Source organism: Centroberyx affinis, unplaced genomic scaffold (assembly GCF_046629955.1).
Source record: "Centroberyx affinis isolate AG114_WGS23_722 - 3 ecotype Tasmania unplaced genomic scaffold, CSIRO-AGI_Caff_v1 ptg001198l_1, whole genome shotgun sequence".
NCBI lineage: Eukaryota > Metazoa > Chordata > Actinopteri > Beryciformes > Berycidae > Centroberyx > Centroberyx affinis.
The window spans coordinates 329,825-348,846 of NW_027279720.1; the positions used below are offsets into that span (position 1 = coordinate 329,825).

The 19,022-nt window shown below is 44.0% G+C and overlaps 1 protein-coding gene across 1 annotated transcript; it reads right to left on the reverse strand.

The window, feature by feature from the left end:
• Positions 1-201: 201 nt before the first annotated feature.
• On the reverse strand, positions 202-17,320 carry LOC139648373 (guanine nucleotide-binding protein G(I)/G(S)/G(O) subunit gamma-2). Its single transcript, XM_071524461.1, has 4 exons — positions 17,098-17,320; positions 7,370-7,448; positions 2,485-2,603; positions 202-630 (listed from the first exon to the last, which is right to left on the reverse strand). The coding sequence occupies exons 3-4, from the start codon at positions 2,569-2,571 to the stop codon at positions 502-504; spliced, it is 216 nt and encodes a 71-aa protein (XP_071380562.1). The 5' UTR covers positions 2,572-2,603; positions 7,370-7,448; positions 17,098-17,320; the 3' UTR covers positions 202-501.
• Positions 17,321-19,022: the final 1,702 nt, after the last annotated feature.

The window sequence follows — 19,022 nt, forward strand, 5'->3', positions numbered from 1 at the left end:
TTGCTTGCTGTCCTACAGTGTTCGACCCACCAACAAACCATTTAACAGAACATTTGGAAGTTCCAAAAGAACCACAAAATATTTTTATTTTCATTTTGTCTTTTTTTTGTTTTTTTGTACACATCACAACCTGAAGACTCGGTTGGTTGATCGGTTGTCCGTCACGTCTCTGGGTTATCATCACACGCCACATTCCCCCCCCCCCCCCCCCATGTGTCATCTAAAAGCACAGACCCCCTTCAACATGCTGCACACCCCTCAAAAAAAAGCAATCACAAACCCCTTAAATGGTTACATGTTAACTCTGCGGTTTTTAAATTGCACTCTTTAGGTGCCGTTCGAGAAAGGGGGGGGAGAGAGGGAGGGGGAGGGAGGGGGGGGGGGGGGCAATAATCGCCGTACCCTCCTCCTCCTCCTACTAGAAGATTTCTACGTTATTTTTGAACGTCCGCGTTCAAGTCCCACAATGAGCAGACTGCTGAAGGGGCCATGCAGCGTTTTTTACAGGATGGCACAGAAGAACTTCTTCTCCCTGAAGGGGTTCTCCGACGCCGGCACCGGTGATAACAGTGGGTCCTCTTTGGCGTGGGCTTCGCAGTACGACATTAAGTCTGCTGCTGCTTTTGACACCTGTGAATACACGCACACACACACACACACACACACACACAGATATCAATAATACAAAGTGAATTCAACTCAATTCACTTTAAAGTCCCCATCAAATGAACTCCCGTTACTTTTACTTCCAAGAAAACAAGAGTATTAGGGCCGCAACTAACGATTATTTTCATTGTCGATTAATCTGTTGATAATTTTCTCGATTAATCGATTAGTTGTTTGGTCTATAAAATGTCAGAAAATGGTGAAAAATGTCGCTCAGTGTTTCCCAAAGCCCAAGATGACGTCCTCAAATGTCTTGTTTTGTCCACAACCCAAAGATATTCAGTTTACTGTCATAGAGGAGTAAAGAAACCAGAAAATATTCACATTTAAGAAGCTGGAATCAGAGAATTGTGACTTATTTTTCTTAAAAAATTACTCAAACCGATTAATTGATTATCAAAATAGTTTGTGATTAATTTAATAGTTGACAACTAATCGATTAATCGTTGCAGCTCTACAGAGTATCTTTAATGGTGACATCATGCTGTACCAGTACCATAAATTCCAACCAATAAAACATCACAGATTTTTGAACAGTCCCGCCCCTCCACCCCTCCCATATATAAATAAAACCTGCCTTTCTCTCCCTGACTGATATCCCATTGGTTTACACTTTTGAATGATCCCTCACTGCGTTATGTCCCGCCCCAACATCCAGCAAATCGATCAAATCAAGGAAGTAAAGATGCCGTTTCTTTTACTGGTAAATGGGAAAAACTATCAGTTATAAAGGCATGGGATTTTGAGTTTTGATATGCCCTGTTTTTGTATTCTTCTGTTCCTGTTTTTCACTTGCTTTGCCTTGTGTATTGGCTTTATTTATAAAAAACTGTAAATGGAGTGTATAATACTTTATTATGTTCTGTTCTTTTATGTAACTTTATACGTTTTATTTATATATAAGCTTATATGACTATACCTGCATTTGTTATAGCTTATCAGTTAGACTTTCTCTACCCTTTTTTCTTAATAACTGGGCTGTGATCTCCATTCTCTCTAGTTAATATATTTTGTTTTACATTTGTTATGTTTACAGTGTTTTTCTTCTCTTTTCTGATGTCTCTACATGTTTGGGGTTTTTTTCTGTCATTTCTGTGTGTTTTTATGTTGTATTGTTATTTTTGTTAAGTAAATAAAATTTTTTTAAAAAAAAGATGCCGTTTCATGGGGTCTTTAATGAACTCTGTTTACCCCTGCAGGGTATCTCTCACGGCAGACAGAAAAACATATGCATAAAAACAGTAAACGTGAAGTTAGACACCGGATAACACATCCTCCTGTCTTTATAAATATTTAAAGCTGCACTAGGCAAGACCGTTACATAATATAACCTTTCTTAGATGGTCCAAAAGTCATAAAGTAGGGCTGCAACAGAGAAGAATGTCCCTACCCCCCTCTAATTAAAGGAATAGTTCACCCAAAAATGAAGATTCAGTCATTATCTACTCACCATCTCCTGTTAGTGTTTAGTAGCAATGCTAGTGCAGATCAACAGGGTATGAAACCATTGCTTTCAAAGTCCCATTCAAGTGCTTTGAGCAAGTTCTACTGCATATTTTTACTATTACTACAGCTGTGGAAGTATTATGGAATGGCTTGCAAGTGATTTTTAGAGTTATGGTTTCATACCCCATTGACTTGTGCTAGCATTCCTAACAAATGATAATAAGAAGTGATTTCACAGAAACGCAAGCTCTAATGTAAAAACTTTTGGCACATTCTAAGATTAGTGATGATTAGTGATTGCTTATAAAATCGCTGAACCTTCCCTTTAAGTGACTTCATCTTCATGATATGGACATGGTCAGCTGAACTCACTTTTATCCTGTCAATGTTGGCCTCCATCTTCAGCTGTTCCACCAGTTTCCTGGCTTGTGCGATGCTGGCTGTGTTATTGCTCGCCATGGGCCTAATCAGTTAGGTCTCGTGTTCGCTGTCTACACAGAAGAGAAACACATTTTAATATCCCAAACATTTAAATTCAGACACAGTGTGCCATTGATGGGGAAGCACTGCAAAATGGCAAGAGCATGCAAATAGGAGTGCTAGTAACAGATACCCTGTTCATTATCACATGCCTGTGTATACACACACACACACACACTCACAAACCACAGGCATATTATTTATGGTGTCAGTTGCTAGGCAGCCCATGACAGTGAGGGGGGGGGGGGAGAAAGTGGGAAGGGAGACTGAGGGGGCCGTGCTTTATCCATCACTATATTTAAAACTAGATATATCGACGGAAAAATAACATTATCGGTTTCACACAAAAAACAAAATAACTGTTGCTTTGCACAGATTGTTGCGATTTTCTGAATGCCACAAGGTCGTAGATAATCTTATTTAGAGTGTCACACAAAGGCTGCTTAGTGTGAAGGATGATAAATCAATAAATTGATGTAGTTTGCCTTTGATGCAAGGTAAGGGAGCAGGCAGCACATGTAAAAAAAAGCCTCAACAATGCCTTATGTGTGTGTAACACGTCTGTTCATTTATCAATATCTTTGGCGTCTATGCAGAGTCTATAGGCAAGCTGTAATGTGAACAGGCTGTCTTCATTAGCTTAAGGTATCAATACAAGTCTTATTTCAGAAATACTGCTTTCTTATTATTATCATATACTGAGTGAGACTCACTTTGGAGAACTAGTAGACTGACCAGTAGAGGATGCCAGTGTATCCATGCATCCAAAACTACAGTATGTTCAACCTTTTCATTTGATAGAGGTTTTTACTTTTACTCTAGGTTGCTCTATTCTACCAGCCACATTGACATGTAGCTAACCATCATTTGCAGGCCCTACTTTATTCTAATAATCCTGTTGGCTGATGAAATAGTGAAAATAACATTTGAAATTTGAGATAAAACTGCTGCCTTGGTCACTGTGGATAAATCAGTTAGTTTCCTTCCCTCCTCCATGTTTTGTTCCATTCCCTCTTTGATAAACGTAACAAGCTGCAGGCGATCCAAAACAGCATCATCCCCGGTGCCTGATCAGTCCTCCCTGCCTCCCCACCCCCCCCCCCCCCCGCCGCTCGTCCGTATGCACGCCGGTTGGAGGCGGTGTGGGGTTAAGACTGATCTCAGTGAGGCGCTGGAGCAGAAATATTGATGGCCCACGGCGGCACACCTGTCCACGCAGCGCCCGCACAGGGAGAGCGTGACATGAGGCCAGGAGCTGCTGCTGCTGTCATTAGCCTGATGTGCTTCGGCAATTATAACCTCAATACACAGGAGGAAACTAACTTTTTTACCCACCAGTTAGAATCTCTCTGTTTCATCAGCTAATTAGATTTAATAATATTTGACTACACGCCAAAGTGGTTGGTAGGGTAGACAAACGTACCAGCCATAGCTAAAATTGTCCTGTATTTCGGCTGGAAGCTCATGTTAAATTCCCATCATGCCGTGTCATAGGAGTGGTGGATGGGCGGATGCATTTACCATTCAATTCCCAGCTTCTACCAAGGAGATTTCTACTGTGAGTCAAGTTTTCATTTTTAGCTAAGCTTTTTGTTATTTAACCAGGACCAAAGCCATTCCCTAACCGTAAAGTTATTTTAGTTGCTTAATCATAGCCTGAACCCAAACCTTAACCAAAGTTGTTTTACTTGCCTAAACGTTAATTTGTGTTATTGTGACAGAATCCAGTTTGTAGTGGAAGAATGTAATCTTCACGTAATTCGTGTCCACAATAATCTGCATTCACTTTGTGCTCATTTCACAAACTTTTATGAGATCACATTGCTTTGTTGCTTTGTTTGTTGAGGTCAGCTTCACATAGTCACTTTAATGGGATTAATATTGGGACACTGATGTGGTTGCAGCTGATAAAGGATTGCATGCAGTGTATGTTTGATAATCACAAGATGTATAAGTAGGTAGAGTAAGTCAGCTAACAGTCGTATGGTTTTCCTGAACAGAAGGTGTTGCTTCTTGCAGTGTCTCACGATGCCTCACCCTTTATTTACGCCTGGTTTCACTTTATTTATTAGTCTGGCTATGCACTGGACACCTGAGATTCCCTTCATGATTTAAAAGACAAAGTTTTTCCAAGCATTGGAAGGAGCACTACGCGAATGTAGATGTGGTGTGTGTGTCTACTTATGGGAGCTAAAAGGCTTGTACTGTATATTATTCCAAGTCATTTTGGGAGTCATTTAAGCTGCTGGAAAAAGAGCGTTGTTTTAAAATACAGGTTTGAAGGAAAATCCATTTCCCATCATTCTTAGAACTGAAAGACGTCTTCAGGACCAAGCTGGGAAACCTTGATCCCATGTCAGTGCGAGCCAAATGACAATCTGAAGAGGATTGATGAGCACTACATGCAGCAGACTACGTGGTATTAACAGCATAACATAAACACAAGTGTTACAGTCGCTGCAGCTCAGGGATCCTGGTTGTTCTCACACTCAGGAGTGCGTCACCTTATAGGGTCATAGTGGCATCTGTTTTGTGGGCTGGGTATCGAAAAGCAATCACTGACAGTACTGAAACGGTATCAGTACTGATTTTAAAGGCATCAAACGGAATGGAAAGTTATTGAAAAGCTTAAAAGTGTTGGATTCTTAAAATGAGAAGTCAAGTTTTCTTCTTATTTGTACCGAAGAAATCAATGGAACATGGTTTGATTTAGAAAAGCAGATGTTACACAGAAAATAAATTACTTGATTAATTAAAGACTTTTCATTCAACAAGGGGAGATATTGAGGGAAGTGTCATTATAGAGATAGTATGCAATCAGAAGTAGCAGCACCAGTATCTGTTCCAATGATAGCCCTAGTATTAAGGGATCTTGTTGGAGATTAGACCAACTGGTGTGATGCAGCTGGAGTGGATTTCTGGATTGATAATTCCTTCAAACAGATTCCTGGGTCCAATGTATTGATATTTGTATGGGGTGAAAATACTATAATCTGGTGCCCCTCTGTGGAGGCCATATGCCAACTTTCCTCCAATATCCTACTGTCAAGGACAGAGCGTTCAGTGTAATTTTTATTTTGTCATGTTTGAAATTGAATGTGTGACTTCAACGTATGAGACTTGGAAGTATAACGCAAATTTCTTGAGGTTCTTGCGTGGAAAACTAAGTTTTGTCCCTCACCAAAATAGGGCAGAGACTAACTACAAGGGCATGGTTGACACCTCCAAGCAGAAATGAGTCTTTAGCTTGTTTCGTATCGAGGCCATAATATTGTTTCAACACTCATGGGAGACGTCAAAACAGGCCAGCGTATCACCAGCCTATTGATAGGGATGGATGTCACTCTTTAAGGTTTCTGGGATGTCTACGGAAAAGTAGGCCTTCGCTCTTTACAGAAAATAATCAGACACTGTGGTACAGTAGCCTACTTTGTATAGAATTGACAGGAGATCATTTTGTAGTAATTAGTTTACTAGCTGATGGGAAACTGTGGCTTACTCCTTTCAAAGGCGCAAAGGGGTGTGAGGATGAAGAAGACCCAAAACAGGCTTCACATATGTTACTCCTGCCGCTGGATAGTTTAATCAGTACTTGTGAACATAAAACCACTCTTCCTCCAGAGAGTCAAGGCTTTAATGTATGATGCCATCAGGAGACACTTGATGATGATGCTGCTCCATAAATACATGGCAAGGCAGCGATACATGCAGAGAGGGTCAACTTTCACACACTCTAACACATCCAGAATATTATCATGAAAGTAAGCGGTTTTCAGATCACTGGTGCATCTAAACGACATCTAAATCGATTTTGTGTGTTTCTGATAGCTTGTCACTAAACTTGAATTGTCAAAACAACATTGCAAAATATGTAAAACAACGAAATACAAAGCGGCTACTTGCCATTTAGGATAGATAAAATCATTCTGGGCACTGACACCGTGCCCACAAAGTATTCTTTCCTGTTTATTGTCAGCGGGGCATGCAAAAATGCCACACTGACATTTTCATATCTTGAGAGGGAGGGGTGAGGGGATGGTGGCATGTATTGTCTGCCCATGACTGTGTGGACTCCAGGAAGAATAGGTGCTACCTTGGAGGCAACTAATGAGGTTTCAAATACACAATAAGTCCAGACTGGACTGTCGCCTGTGTGGCTTTTAGCTTTGGGAGTGAGATGCTTTGCCAATCTAGACGAGGCAGTCCGAGTTTATACGACAAATACATGTGAATTCTGTTTCAGGATAAAAAAATTTCACTCCTCACTAACGCATGAATCTGCCACTCCGCTCATCTGCGTCACGAAACCTCTTGTGCTCCCTGTCCTATCCGACAGCTGCCCGAAATACCGTCCTGAGATGTTGCACATGGTGTCAACATGCTGATAAGTGTGACATTTTAAACAGGCGCTGATAAATAATGCATTCGGATGGACACACAGGGCCTCGACTGTGTCAGCTGTCAACAACTTTGCGGAAGCTGTCACGATTCATTCAGAACAGATAACCATCTCTCTCGCCGTTGCACAATTTTGCAGCACTTTTCCAAGTAGAATGCAATCACACACACACAAAAAAAAAAAAAAAAGAAAAGTACGCTGTGCCATCACTATTTCAAAATGTGTGAAATCTCGCCCCAATTTTATGCGGTAACGTTATGAGAAACGGCTGATGCTTGCATGTATCTGTTCTCATACTGGGTCTCGCCCTTCCCTGACTGTGCTACGGTGCACGCTCTCTCACACACACACAGCCCACTCTTCTCTGTCTTGACTTACCTTGTCTGCTTACTCCCCCGCACTCTGCCCCGGTGTCTGCCTGCAGTTCAGTCAGCAGTTTGTGTCCGCCCCACACTCTCTCTGGGAAGGGAGAGAGATAGAGAGAGAGAGTGAGAGGGAGAGAGAGAGGGGTAGAAAGAGAGTGGGATTCAGAGGGCGGACCGTTGAGAACAGAGGCACAAGCTCTGCACGCTTCCATTCCTGCATTCCAGCTAAATTACAGCGAGGCCTGTGCAGCCTGTCGCCTCTGATCACTGTGTGTCAGAATGTCACAGCTCGCTCTTACAAAACACAAAACACACTCGGGGGGGCTTGGGAGCGGAGAGAGAGAGAGACCCGACGAACACACACCACACACACACACACACTACAGAGGGAAAGGCAAGGCGTGACTTTGCAAGGGAAATATTAGTTTATGGTTTCACGTTGAGCTTCTGTTGATACTCGAAATATTCAAGCACTTGACCCATTCACCTCTCTCTCTCCCTCTCTTCCCCTCTATCTCTCTCTTCCTCTCTCTTTCTGTATCTGTGTGTCTCCCTGGTCCAACAGATTCATTCTTAATGCATCTGTGACTCTGTGGCTCGGTTTTCTGCTGCTTCTGATAAATGGGCCAATTACTCTGCAAGAGCAGATCTGCAGAGGAAGGGAATTCCACCGCCGTAAATCATGGCAGCGCACAACGTTAAAGCAATGCTAAAGCGTCCGTTAACGCAACCTTGCGAAAAGCGGCGTGGTCCCGAGCCAGAATATTCAGGCGACGTTGGGACTACTTGGAGTAAAAAACAAAAGAGTGAGCAGGCTATTCTGCTGTAGTGTTGTGCCTCCATTCCAGATTCACTGGGGTCATTAATCCACGCTGTTACACTGCGTTATGCAAGCTGTGTAATAATTTTATTACAGCAGAGATTCTTAAACTTTGGGATAGTCCAGTGGGTAGAAAGACAGGACTGCTTAGTGGATCTTCACGTAACAAAACTAATATATTTTCATAAATCTGACTCTTGGATGGGGAAGTTAATTTCTCATTTGGGGTCTCAGGCTGAAAAAGTTGAAGAACACTTCTGTCTGAGAAAGGAGTTAGGTCATTTTGTGAGTATACAGTATATTAATGTTTCATGTCCAGTTTGGGAAAGATGGAAAATCTTTAACTCCGCGATCTTCCATCAATCCCATGTTACATGCATCCTGCAACTGTGTATCTCAGCTGTAACTCTATACTCTATACTCTAAATTTTTGTGTCAGTGCTTGTATATTTTAATAGTTAGACACATAAGGCTTATCGGGAGTATTATCAGAGACACTAAAATCTGGAAAACTAAGTATAACCCAGTTACTACTGATGACCATTATTAACATCATCTTCTCAGATTATAACAGTGGTGACTGTAGCCCAGCTGACAAACAGTTTCTCTGATGACATCCTGGTGACTCTGTCTGCTCATAAGCATGACCTGAACTCGTGACTGCTTCGTTACAGGCTTTATTTACCTAGGGAAGATTTGCAGAGAACACATGCTTTTTCACAGCGACATCCTGCTCCTCACTCATTAAGTGACACACACATTCACACCTGGGAGTCGCCCAGTGCAACTACAGGCCTCTACTGTCGTCTACTGAGCTGCTCCACTGGAGAAATTAAGGGTTAAGCACCTTGCCCAAGGGAGCCTTGGAGGCAGTGGAGAAACAGGAGCAAGGGCCTAAGTTGTATTCAGTTTTGGGACACACACACTCACACACACACACACACACACACACAATATGGGCGTAGTAGTGAGCCTAAATGCATCTGTTTTCCCTCATTTTATCGGCAGGATTGAAACAAAATATACAAAGTGTGTGAAGAAAGGAGAGATTGGGAAATGCAGTAAGACATTGCTAAACTAAACCTCTGATGCCTTTAAAAGCATTACAAGGATGATTCAAACAACTAGGGGAAGGGTTACATTTTTTATAGGGAAGGAGTGTTTGTGTTTGTGACCAAAGCCGATCACAAAATGTGCTTCAGTAAAACTCAACTGTGCTTCTAAAACTGTAGAGAACAAGTAAGAATCTAGTATATGTGATTGAGGCAGAAATAATTGGGAAACCGGGGGACATGTTCCCCTGTCTCCCCCCAAAATCTATGCCTATGTGTGGGTAAGTGTGTTGCTCGCTCATCCCAGATCTTCCTTGCTGGTCTGGGGATTCGGACTGGCGACTTTCCAGTCTCAAGCCCATTGTTTGAATCTGCAAGTTAACGGCTCCAAGTCCTGACTCTGCTGTTACATCTCTCACTATCTACTTTCCTGCCTTTTTCTCCACTATTAGCACAGTATACTGTACACTGCTGCAAAAAACGTAAGTGTTTGAGGAGGCAAGACTGCCGAAGAAAATATTGTTGCTGAATTTTATTTCCCTGTGAACTGTTAGTGTCATCATATTCGAATTATGCTCCAGAGCAGCAAGATCAGGGGATGAGAGAGAGACTGATGAATGTACAAACAATCTTTTTTTTTAATCTTGATGCTTTGGCAATATTCCTCTCTACTTTTGTGCCAGTGAAGCACATTGAACTGAACTGTACAGAGAGGACGGAAAGGCGGAGAGATGTTATATGGGACGTGAGCGGTGATCCGATTCTCTCCCGCGCTCCAGCCTTCTGCTTCCCGCTCCTCCCTCCGACGCAGACAGGTGTTTAGCGATGACAAAAAGACCTCCAGCACGCTCGCCATCCTGCCGTCTAACACCGCCATCATCTGCCTCCGCCCGGGGCGTCTGGCCCCCTCTCTGCCAGCCTGTCTGCCTCTCCTCCTTCTTCTTCTTCTTCCCTTGCCTTTTTGGAGATTCACGTCCCCGATCCCCCCCTGCCCTCCCACCACCACCACCACCACCACCACCACCCCTCCTCTCCTCCTCTGGTTTTTTCAGGGAGTGTGTGTTCGTGACGAGGCCCTCCACAGATGTGATTATAGCTGCTGCTTGACTCTGGGTGTCGTTGACTTAAAGGGTGATTAAGCACCGCGGGAAACATCCTGGTGAGGAAAATATAATTCCTAGCCTGTCGAGAGTGACGATCTCTCGCGCACTCCCACACACACACTGCCTCATTCTCACTCTCTCTCTGCCTCTCTTCCCTTTCTCTCGCTCTCACTCTTTCCCCCCCCCCTCTCTTTCTCTCTCTCTCTTTCTGTAGTGCACACACGCCCACATAATGGCAATTGCTGCCACTGTCACAGTGGCCTACCAACCTCTACACCTATTATTCTGTTTTGTGTGTGTGGTTTTTTTTTTTTTCTTCTTTACAGCATCCGGGGAGAGAAATTAAGGCGGCCAGGCAGGGAGTGTTCTGTCCTCTGCGATGCCCAGGGTGTGAAATCAGAGCGTGGTAATTAAAAATCTGTCCCTGGCTCAGCCATCTGGACCCTGGAGAGCGAGTGATTAACCTGGGAGGGTCTGCAGGGACGGCAGGGAGGCAGAACGGGGGCCCCTGCTCAGAGATAACTGGGGCCAATGGAGCTGGCTTCGTTTTGGAGGCCACGTATATACAGTACGTACTCGCATACAAGCAAACATCGGTGTGTTTATTGTCCCCGATAATAAAATCGGGGGGAGGGATGATGGATTGGTTCCCGTCAGTCTTTCCGTTTGTTCATCTTCTTTCCATCACACACAAAATCCAGTTATCCACTTATCGAATGTTTTTGCCGAAGCTCCATTCTGGCATTTTCAAAACTACACTGATTGGCCAAAGGAGGGAGCTACAATGTTCGTTTAATTGTCTGTATAATATCACGGATGCCACCTATCGGATTTTAATGAAACTTCGGGGAATGATGCGTCTCTTGGCTCCGTTCTGGCATTTTAAAAATTGCTTAATTGGCCGGAGGGGGGGCGCTACAACATTTGTTCACTTGATGGATTTTGCCAAAACTTGGGGGAATGATGCATCTCACTACTGTACTATGACGTTTTTCAAAATTACACTGATCAGGCCAAGGAGGGGCACTACATGATTTGTTTGCTCATGATCATGTGTCACACCCAATATCTCAGACACCACTGATCTGATTTTGACAAAACTTGGGGAAATGATGCATCTCACCGCTGCATTACACCATTCAAAATGACACCGATTGGCCCAAGGGTGAACTACAGTTACAGCTCAAAACACGGTGACATGTTAGTTACTGATTGACCCAGACAGGGATTTCATCATATGTGGGGGACAAGAAGTTTACTGTTGCCTTGTTTGGAATTAGTAAAGGGAGGTGGTAGGGAGGTAAAGAATTGACTTATCTCTATTTTCTCTAAAATAAGGGTTATGCATGTCCTAACTATTGTGAGGAAGGGGGATACTATCCTCTTTATCACTCAAAAACCTCCTAACGCTCAATTTGAGTGTTTTTCATTTTTGTTAAACGCTGACACGGTGCTTTATGAGCTGAGTGGGTTCTCTTCTTTTCACTTTCAGACCCAGGAAACTGATCCAAAACCCCATTGTGGATATTCAAAAATGCACAGGCATCAATCTGAAAACAAGGCTGTCTTTCATTATTTCTGAAAATTTTTTTTTTTACTTTTGTGAGGTTTTCATGAGATGGCAGTGGTATACACACACACACACTCACACACACATGCAGAATGCTTCCCTTACAGCCCACAACATTGCGAGGTCTGACTGAGTGACTGTGCCATCCTCAGTGTGTCATAGGACAATGAGGTACAGCCTGCGATGTCTCTGCGAAACAAGCGGTGGTGAAGGGCACGCTTGGCTAAACACAGATTTAACCATCTTAAATCGATGGGAAGGGATATGCAGAATGAAAAAAAAAGAAGCTAAAATAAGAAGAAGAAGAAGAAGAAGAAGAGAAACTTATCAGGAAGAGATGGAGGAAAGAGACCAAGATGCAACGGTAATATCTTCCTGAGCGTCTTTTCCTGTGACCGCAGCGGGGAGAAGTAATGTGAAACTGACCGCTGGAGTTATTAATGAACATGATCAAGAGGATATTGACTATTGAATGTAATAGAGCACGGGTCCCTGCCCTTGAATATGAGAAAGGACACTCCTCCCATCGCACAAACACACATAGAGAAAGAGAGAGAGAGAGAGAGAGAGCCTGCTGTCAGGCCGTAATTGTCTGGGGACGCGATGCTGAGTCTGACAGCTGAGCCTCCTTCTCCATCACTATTCAGCTCTCAGACTCTCAGCTCAGACTGGACCCAGACCTGGAGCTGGACCCAGACCTGGAGCTGGACTCAAACCTGAAGCTGGCCTCTGGCTCACATCACTCAGCCTGCAGCGCTCTGTTCCCCATTATACATGAACATGCCAGGGACACAGCCAACGTTTGAAGAGTTTCGTTCCAAAATGAGGTATCCACCATTTGGGAAAAAAGTGGGAATCTATTCTTAGAAAATGATTGATAGCTCAAAAAAACACTTTCACATACTAGATCCACTGTACTTTCAAGATATTGAATAATAGCATTTTGGATATGAACGGTTCTGTACTGTCTTAAATATATTTTCTGGACACTGGCTTTACCATTGCACTCCTTTTTGGATGCTTGTAATGTTAGCACTATTTCTACTACCAACACTACTGCCACTACCACTACTACTACTACTGCTAATACTACCACTACTACTACTACTGCTAATACTACCACTACTACTACTACTACTACTACTGCTGCTGCTGCTGCTGCTGCTACTACTACCACTACTACTAATGCTATTTCTACTTTCAATACTACTGCTATTTCTACTACTACCACTGCCACTATTACTACTAATACTACTACTACTACTCCTACTCCTACTACTAATAACAACAACAACAATAATAATAGTAATAATAATAATAATAATAATAACAACAATTGTGAGAAATTATTTGTATGTCGATTTTCAAGACGTACTATAAACAAACAACAGCTTTTCTGTTTACATTTGGAGTTGCCTGAACTGAAAGTGTATTGACTGTGTGAATAGTGATGACAGGAAGAAACGGATTTTGGGACGTTCAGACAACATTGACTCCCTCTGTTGTGCTAATGATACAGCAATATAATGCTGTTGTGTCTACCCTTGGATGTTTTGTGGTTCACATTTGTTTCATTCATAATGTCCAGCTTGTGAAAAATGTAATGCAAAAGAAAATCTATGTGTGAAAGTAAGTATTACTGAAGTTGAGCCCATTTCTTATAAAAATACAAGCAATTTAGAACATGTAATCATTTGTGTTTCTTAAATATTGAGCAATGAACATCAGGGAACATTTCTGTCCAATGTAGATATGCGGCATTTGGTTATATTACCCATCAACTGATGTATCAGCTTTTACTACAACCAGACAGCATGCTATAATGTTGAGAGTTTTTGCATCAAATCATACAATAATACAATAACCCTACCTCTGTCTCACTCTGTCCACCTCTTCCTCTTTCTCTCTTTCTCTTCCTCTTTCTGTCTATCTCTCTCTCTCTCTCTGCCAGCTAAACATTGGGAGTATGAACCACTGAGTCCCACTGCTGCCTCTCGGCCGGACCACCACCGCCCATGATCATTCGATTAGCCCAGACATCTGTGCCACCCCCCCCCCCCACCCCCACCCCCCCCAGCATGCCTTGCCCATCCTGCCATTTTAGGGATTGGGAGGGGTGGGGGGGGTAGATCTATGTCTCCAAGGTGGGGGGGGGGGGGCAGTGGCCCAGGAAATGATGCCTCCCACGGGAGTCAAGGAGGCAGCAGGGAGGGGGCCTTTTGCTCCGGGGAACACAAATGGTGCTCTATTATGTTTATTAAATCAAACGATCAAGGCTCGGCGTGGGCTCTTTTTTTTGTTTTTTGTTTTTTGTTAGTGGAGATTAAAGCAATGAGGAAGTTGTTTTTTTCCCCAAGCGTTTAAAAGAATCACGTTGAAAACCTTTGACTTGGATATGTGTTACGTAACAGCAGCACAGTCACTAGGGTAGAAACAGTGTATCACACCGCTGTCACACGAATGATTACAGCTTAATAGAAACATAAGAATAACCGCATGTGTGGTGTGACCGGGGTGGAAAATTAACACCAGCCACCGGCCAAATGTTGGTGAATTTTTGGCCGTGACTGACTGGGAGGTTTTTTAATTCCACCAGCCACTTTGGCAGGTAACCAGCCATCGTCTGGAGGTTCGTTTCCATTCTGAAAATCATATTTGGCTGGTTAAACAGTGAAAGTGGTTGGTGTATTTGGGCATCAGCCGCTGTGGTTCGGTGGATAAAAAAGTTCCTGTCCTGTGTGTGATGAATGACGGTTTCAACTCTTTGGTTTCTACACATTTCTGTACATTAAGCTCTCTTTACACGGGCTTTAACTTGGGGGAAATTAGTGGGACTTACTCTTACTGCGCCAGACTGGACTGAGGAGTCATGAACATACTTTTCCTCTGGAATCAATCAGCATGCCAAGAATAACACCGCCAGACTCCTGGGCTGTTAACAATATTACAAACATCCGGACTTGTTTAGATTCTAGCAGAGTGAGCTGCTCGGACTTTTTCGGCACACAAACCCCCGTCATGCTCAGACTGTACGTGCGTACGGGTGAGAAGTAATGGAAGTGAATTTGTTTTGGCATCATCGCCAGGAGAAACAGCTTGTCATAGAGACATTATAGCTGTCATTTAGCTGTCAGACATGACAGAAACTTAGATTTACTTTTTAGGCGTTTAGTACAGTAGAATAAGCTTAAATACCAAGATCAATAATGTCACAAGCAAACAAAGGTCAAAGCCTTTGGTGCAGTTACACACATTATAGAGCAGTGATTCTCAACCAAGGACCCCTAATTTACTACACATTAGAGCCACGGACCCCCATTTGATGAGATTTTCTCTCTCTGACCCATATCTGAGAATATTTTTATTGTCAGATATTATTTTGTCCACAATTCCATGACTATCTGTATTGTAGGTAGAGAAATAACAGAAAAACTATGATCAAAACAGTCATTCTTCTACATTCTCTACTTCTAGTAACTGAAATAATGGTGAAGTTTAACAATTCATCGATTTGCTGGGGACCCCCTGGAACACTCTCAAGTACCCCTGGTGGTCCCCGGACCCCACGTTGAGAGCCACTGTTAGATAGAGTATTTATCCAGCTCTGCCTTATCTCCCCCTCTCTCTGATGTGTCCATTAGATCACTGAGTAACAAGTTATAAAACCACATTACTGCATGGGTTTCACAATGGAACAAAGATGACTTTAGCCAAAAAGATGCTTTCGGGAAGCCCAGCCCCAGGTTTGGAGACTTCCACATGTCTTGGCCCGACTTGGAAGGAAATAAGGAATGGATTTTTGGTTGAAGGCAGAGAAGGGAGTGGAGAGGTCAAAGTAGTCAATAAGGCGTGGATGCTCATTCTTCCTCACTCCTCCATCATTCTGTCTCACACTCCCTCGCTCCCTTTCCTTCCTACTGCTACCTCCCTCTCCCACACTTTCTCTCTGTATACCTTTTGCCTTGATGGAGAAAAAATTAAAAAAAAAAAAAACACACACACACAGCACTTTCCATTGTGCTCCAAAGTCTCAAGGTTTTGGTTGGGTTTTTTTTCTGCTCTGTTAATACTTTGTGTATCATTGTTCTAGCCTCAACATCGCTGTGTGTAAAACAATATGTGGCCTTGCAGCAACTCCTGCTCCGTGTCACGAGAGCTGCGAGCCGCCCCGGACCCGAGCTCCTGTGTTAAGATTTTGACGCCCGACTCGCCGTGTGTGTGTGTGTGTGTTTGTGACTGTGGCCGGTGTGTGTGACACAGACGAGTGAATTTTGATGAACATGCCAGTACCAGGCACCGTAAAAAAAACACACATGTAACACGACTGGCTGAGTTTTCTCCATCTCCCTTGCAAATGCATGACTGTATCTGTCTGTGAGCAACATAGAAACAACCCCCCCCTCCCCTCCACCTCCCACCCCCCCCATCCGCCCCCGGCCATCTGCCTGATACGGCCAGTACAACCCCAGGTGAAGGAGCTTGTGTGGTCGGGTCGACTGCTTTTCTCCTCGCAGCCTGGAGAAGAAGCAGGAGGTTTCGGGAATAAAAAAACCTCACAGGAGCCTTGTGGGATTCCTCTCTCTGATATTTCTCCCGTCTCTGTTCCCTCCTGTCTCCCTCCAGCATCTATCTCTCTTTTCCTCTCCCTCCCCCAGCCTCTCTCTCTCTCTCTCTCTGTCTCTTTCCATCTCTCTCTCTCTCTCCTCTCGCCTCTCATCCCCCACTCATGCAAATATCCCCCCGAAACAGATGCCCTTAATTCCTTTGGCTCCACATTATAAGATCTGCCCAACGCTTTGGGAAGGAGGAAGGGATTGCATTCTCTTATTCCCCTTATTACCCCCACACACACACACACACACACACACACATATATATATGACACATAAATGGGGAGGAAAATAAAGCAGGAGAGTCCAGCACACCTCAGAGCGAGGAGGTTTTAGCCTCAGATTTTAAAGGGAGGAGGGGATCCCACGATGTAAACCAGCTTGTGGCATCAAGTCTGACAAAATGACAGCTTGGATACGAGGAGCCGCCACATAAAACACCCCCTCCTCTGAAACACACCCAGTATTGGATCCCATTATCCCAAGACGCCACAGGAGAAAAAAAAGGAAATACCTGCCAAAAAAATGGTAAAAAAAAAAAAAAAACACAAAATTTTGGTTATATATATATCTATCCGAGGCTTACCTTTGTGTGTGTGTGTGTGTGTGTTCTCCTCCGGTGACGGCAAACACATCCAGTCTTGTGGAGTAGTATCCACGCGTTCTCCCCTCTCCCGTTCTCTTTCTCTCACACACATACACACACACACACGCACAGTCAGCCAGTCAGTGAGGCAAAGCAGGCAGGCAGGCAGTCAGGCAGTCAGGCGAGCGCGTACACACACACACTCCCCTCTCTCTCTCTCTCTCTCTCTCTCTCTCTCTCTCTCTCTCTCTCTCTCTCTCTCTCTCTCTCTCTCTCTCTGCTCCAGCTGAGAGACGCCCTCCCTCCCCACTGCTGCTCTGAGTCTCCACCCTTTCAGCCAGCACAAACGCTCCGGCTACGAGAAGCTACCCTCCTCCTCTCTCTCTCTCTCTCTCTCTCTTTTTCTTTTTCTCTCCTTTCCTACTCTGCTATCAGAACTCGCTCCTCTGTCTCCCTGGGCTCCACAGGAAAAGCCGGGACTGTCTTTTCTAAACACCTACAGTAAACAAACGCATACCAGGACGGTTGACACCCTCTGGCCCTTCTCTCATCATGATACCTCCGACTGGCTGGATCTCATTTTCCTCCATGGATATATTCACATCGGTCCCTTCATGTATTTCTGACACTCATTTTATTTTTCCCCCTCCTTTCTTACAGTAACTCTGTTTTGAGTTAGCAGCTGAGGCGGAGTTTCAGCCTGACAAGATAAGGGCTAGTTCGATGATTCCAACCCCTACACACACACACACACACACACACACACGACACACACACACACCATCGAACCCAAACCCTGTTCTCTCGCACACACATGGCCCCTGTCAGAGTTGAGCTCCTGTAATCAAAGGCTTTAATCTTCAGACCGCTCGTATATTAAAGCCACGGAAGATTAAAAACAAAAAAAAAGAAAGAAAGAAATTCCCAGCGACCATACCCCAAAGCACAACAACACGTGTAAACACACACACACACACACACACGCACACACACAGTGTATGTGCCCGTATACTCATTCACAGCTGGGTGTTTACATGCAGAGGATTTTCTGCACGTACAGGATACACTCAATTAGGCAAGATCAAGTGTGTGTGTGTGGTGCATGCATCTGTTTTCATGTGTTTGTGAGTGTGTGTGCAAGGCAAGGGGTGGTGGTGGCGTGTGTGTGTGGGAGTGGGGGGGTGCATGTGTGTCCGTGTGTGTGTGTTTGTGCATGTTTATGCAGGTGGGCGTGTCAGGGTTGTTTGTGTACGTTGTGCGCTCATGTTTGTGTGGTTTCTGTGTTTGTGTGTGTCCATGCATCTGCTTTGTTGTTGTTGTTGTTGTGTGTGTGTGTGTGTGTGTGCATTTCTTGTACGCAGGTAAGCTGGGCAATGTTACTCATCTTCGCCCTACTGCCTGAACATCTCGTCTTTCTGTGAATCACATTTTCCTCAGCTCCATTCATGCAGATGTTATTCAGCGTGAAGTTACAGCACACACACACACACACACACAGAGAGAGAGAGAGGGAGAGAGAGAGAAAGAAGGAAGAGAGAGAACTTGTGAGTCATAGTTCCGGTAGAGGCGAACACAGGAAGGCTCTCTCTCTCTCTCTCTCTCTCTCTCTCTCTCTCTCTCTCTCTCTCTCTCTCTCTCTCTCTCTCCAGGATGTGACAGTGAGGTGTGATGGCCCTTCCTGGGTGCGTTAAGCTCAGTTATGGCTTTTTTGGCACAGCCGACCGAGCGCTGTGGGCGTCAGCGGCAGCTCGCCCCCCCCCTCCATCGCCGGGGGACGAGATAAATCGAGAGATTTGTTTATTTGTAATCTGATTACTGTGTTTTATTATCGGCTCAGCGGATCATCTCTGAACCTTGTTGTGGTGTCAGTGTGGCTGTTTTAGCTAATAGGCCGGTTTATTAAGTGCTGCGGTTAATCCACCTTA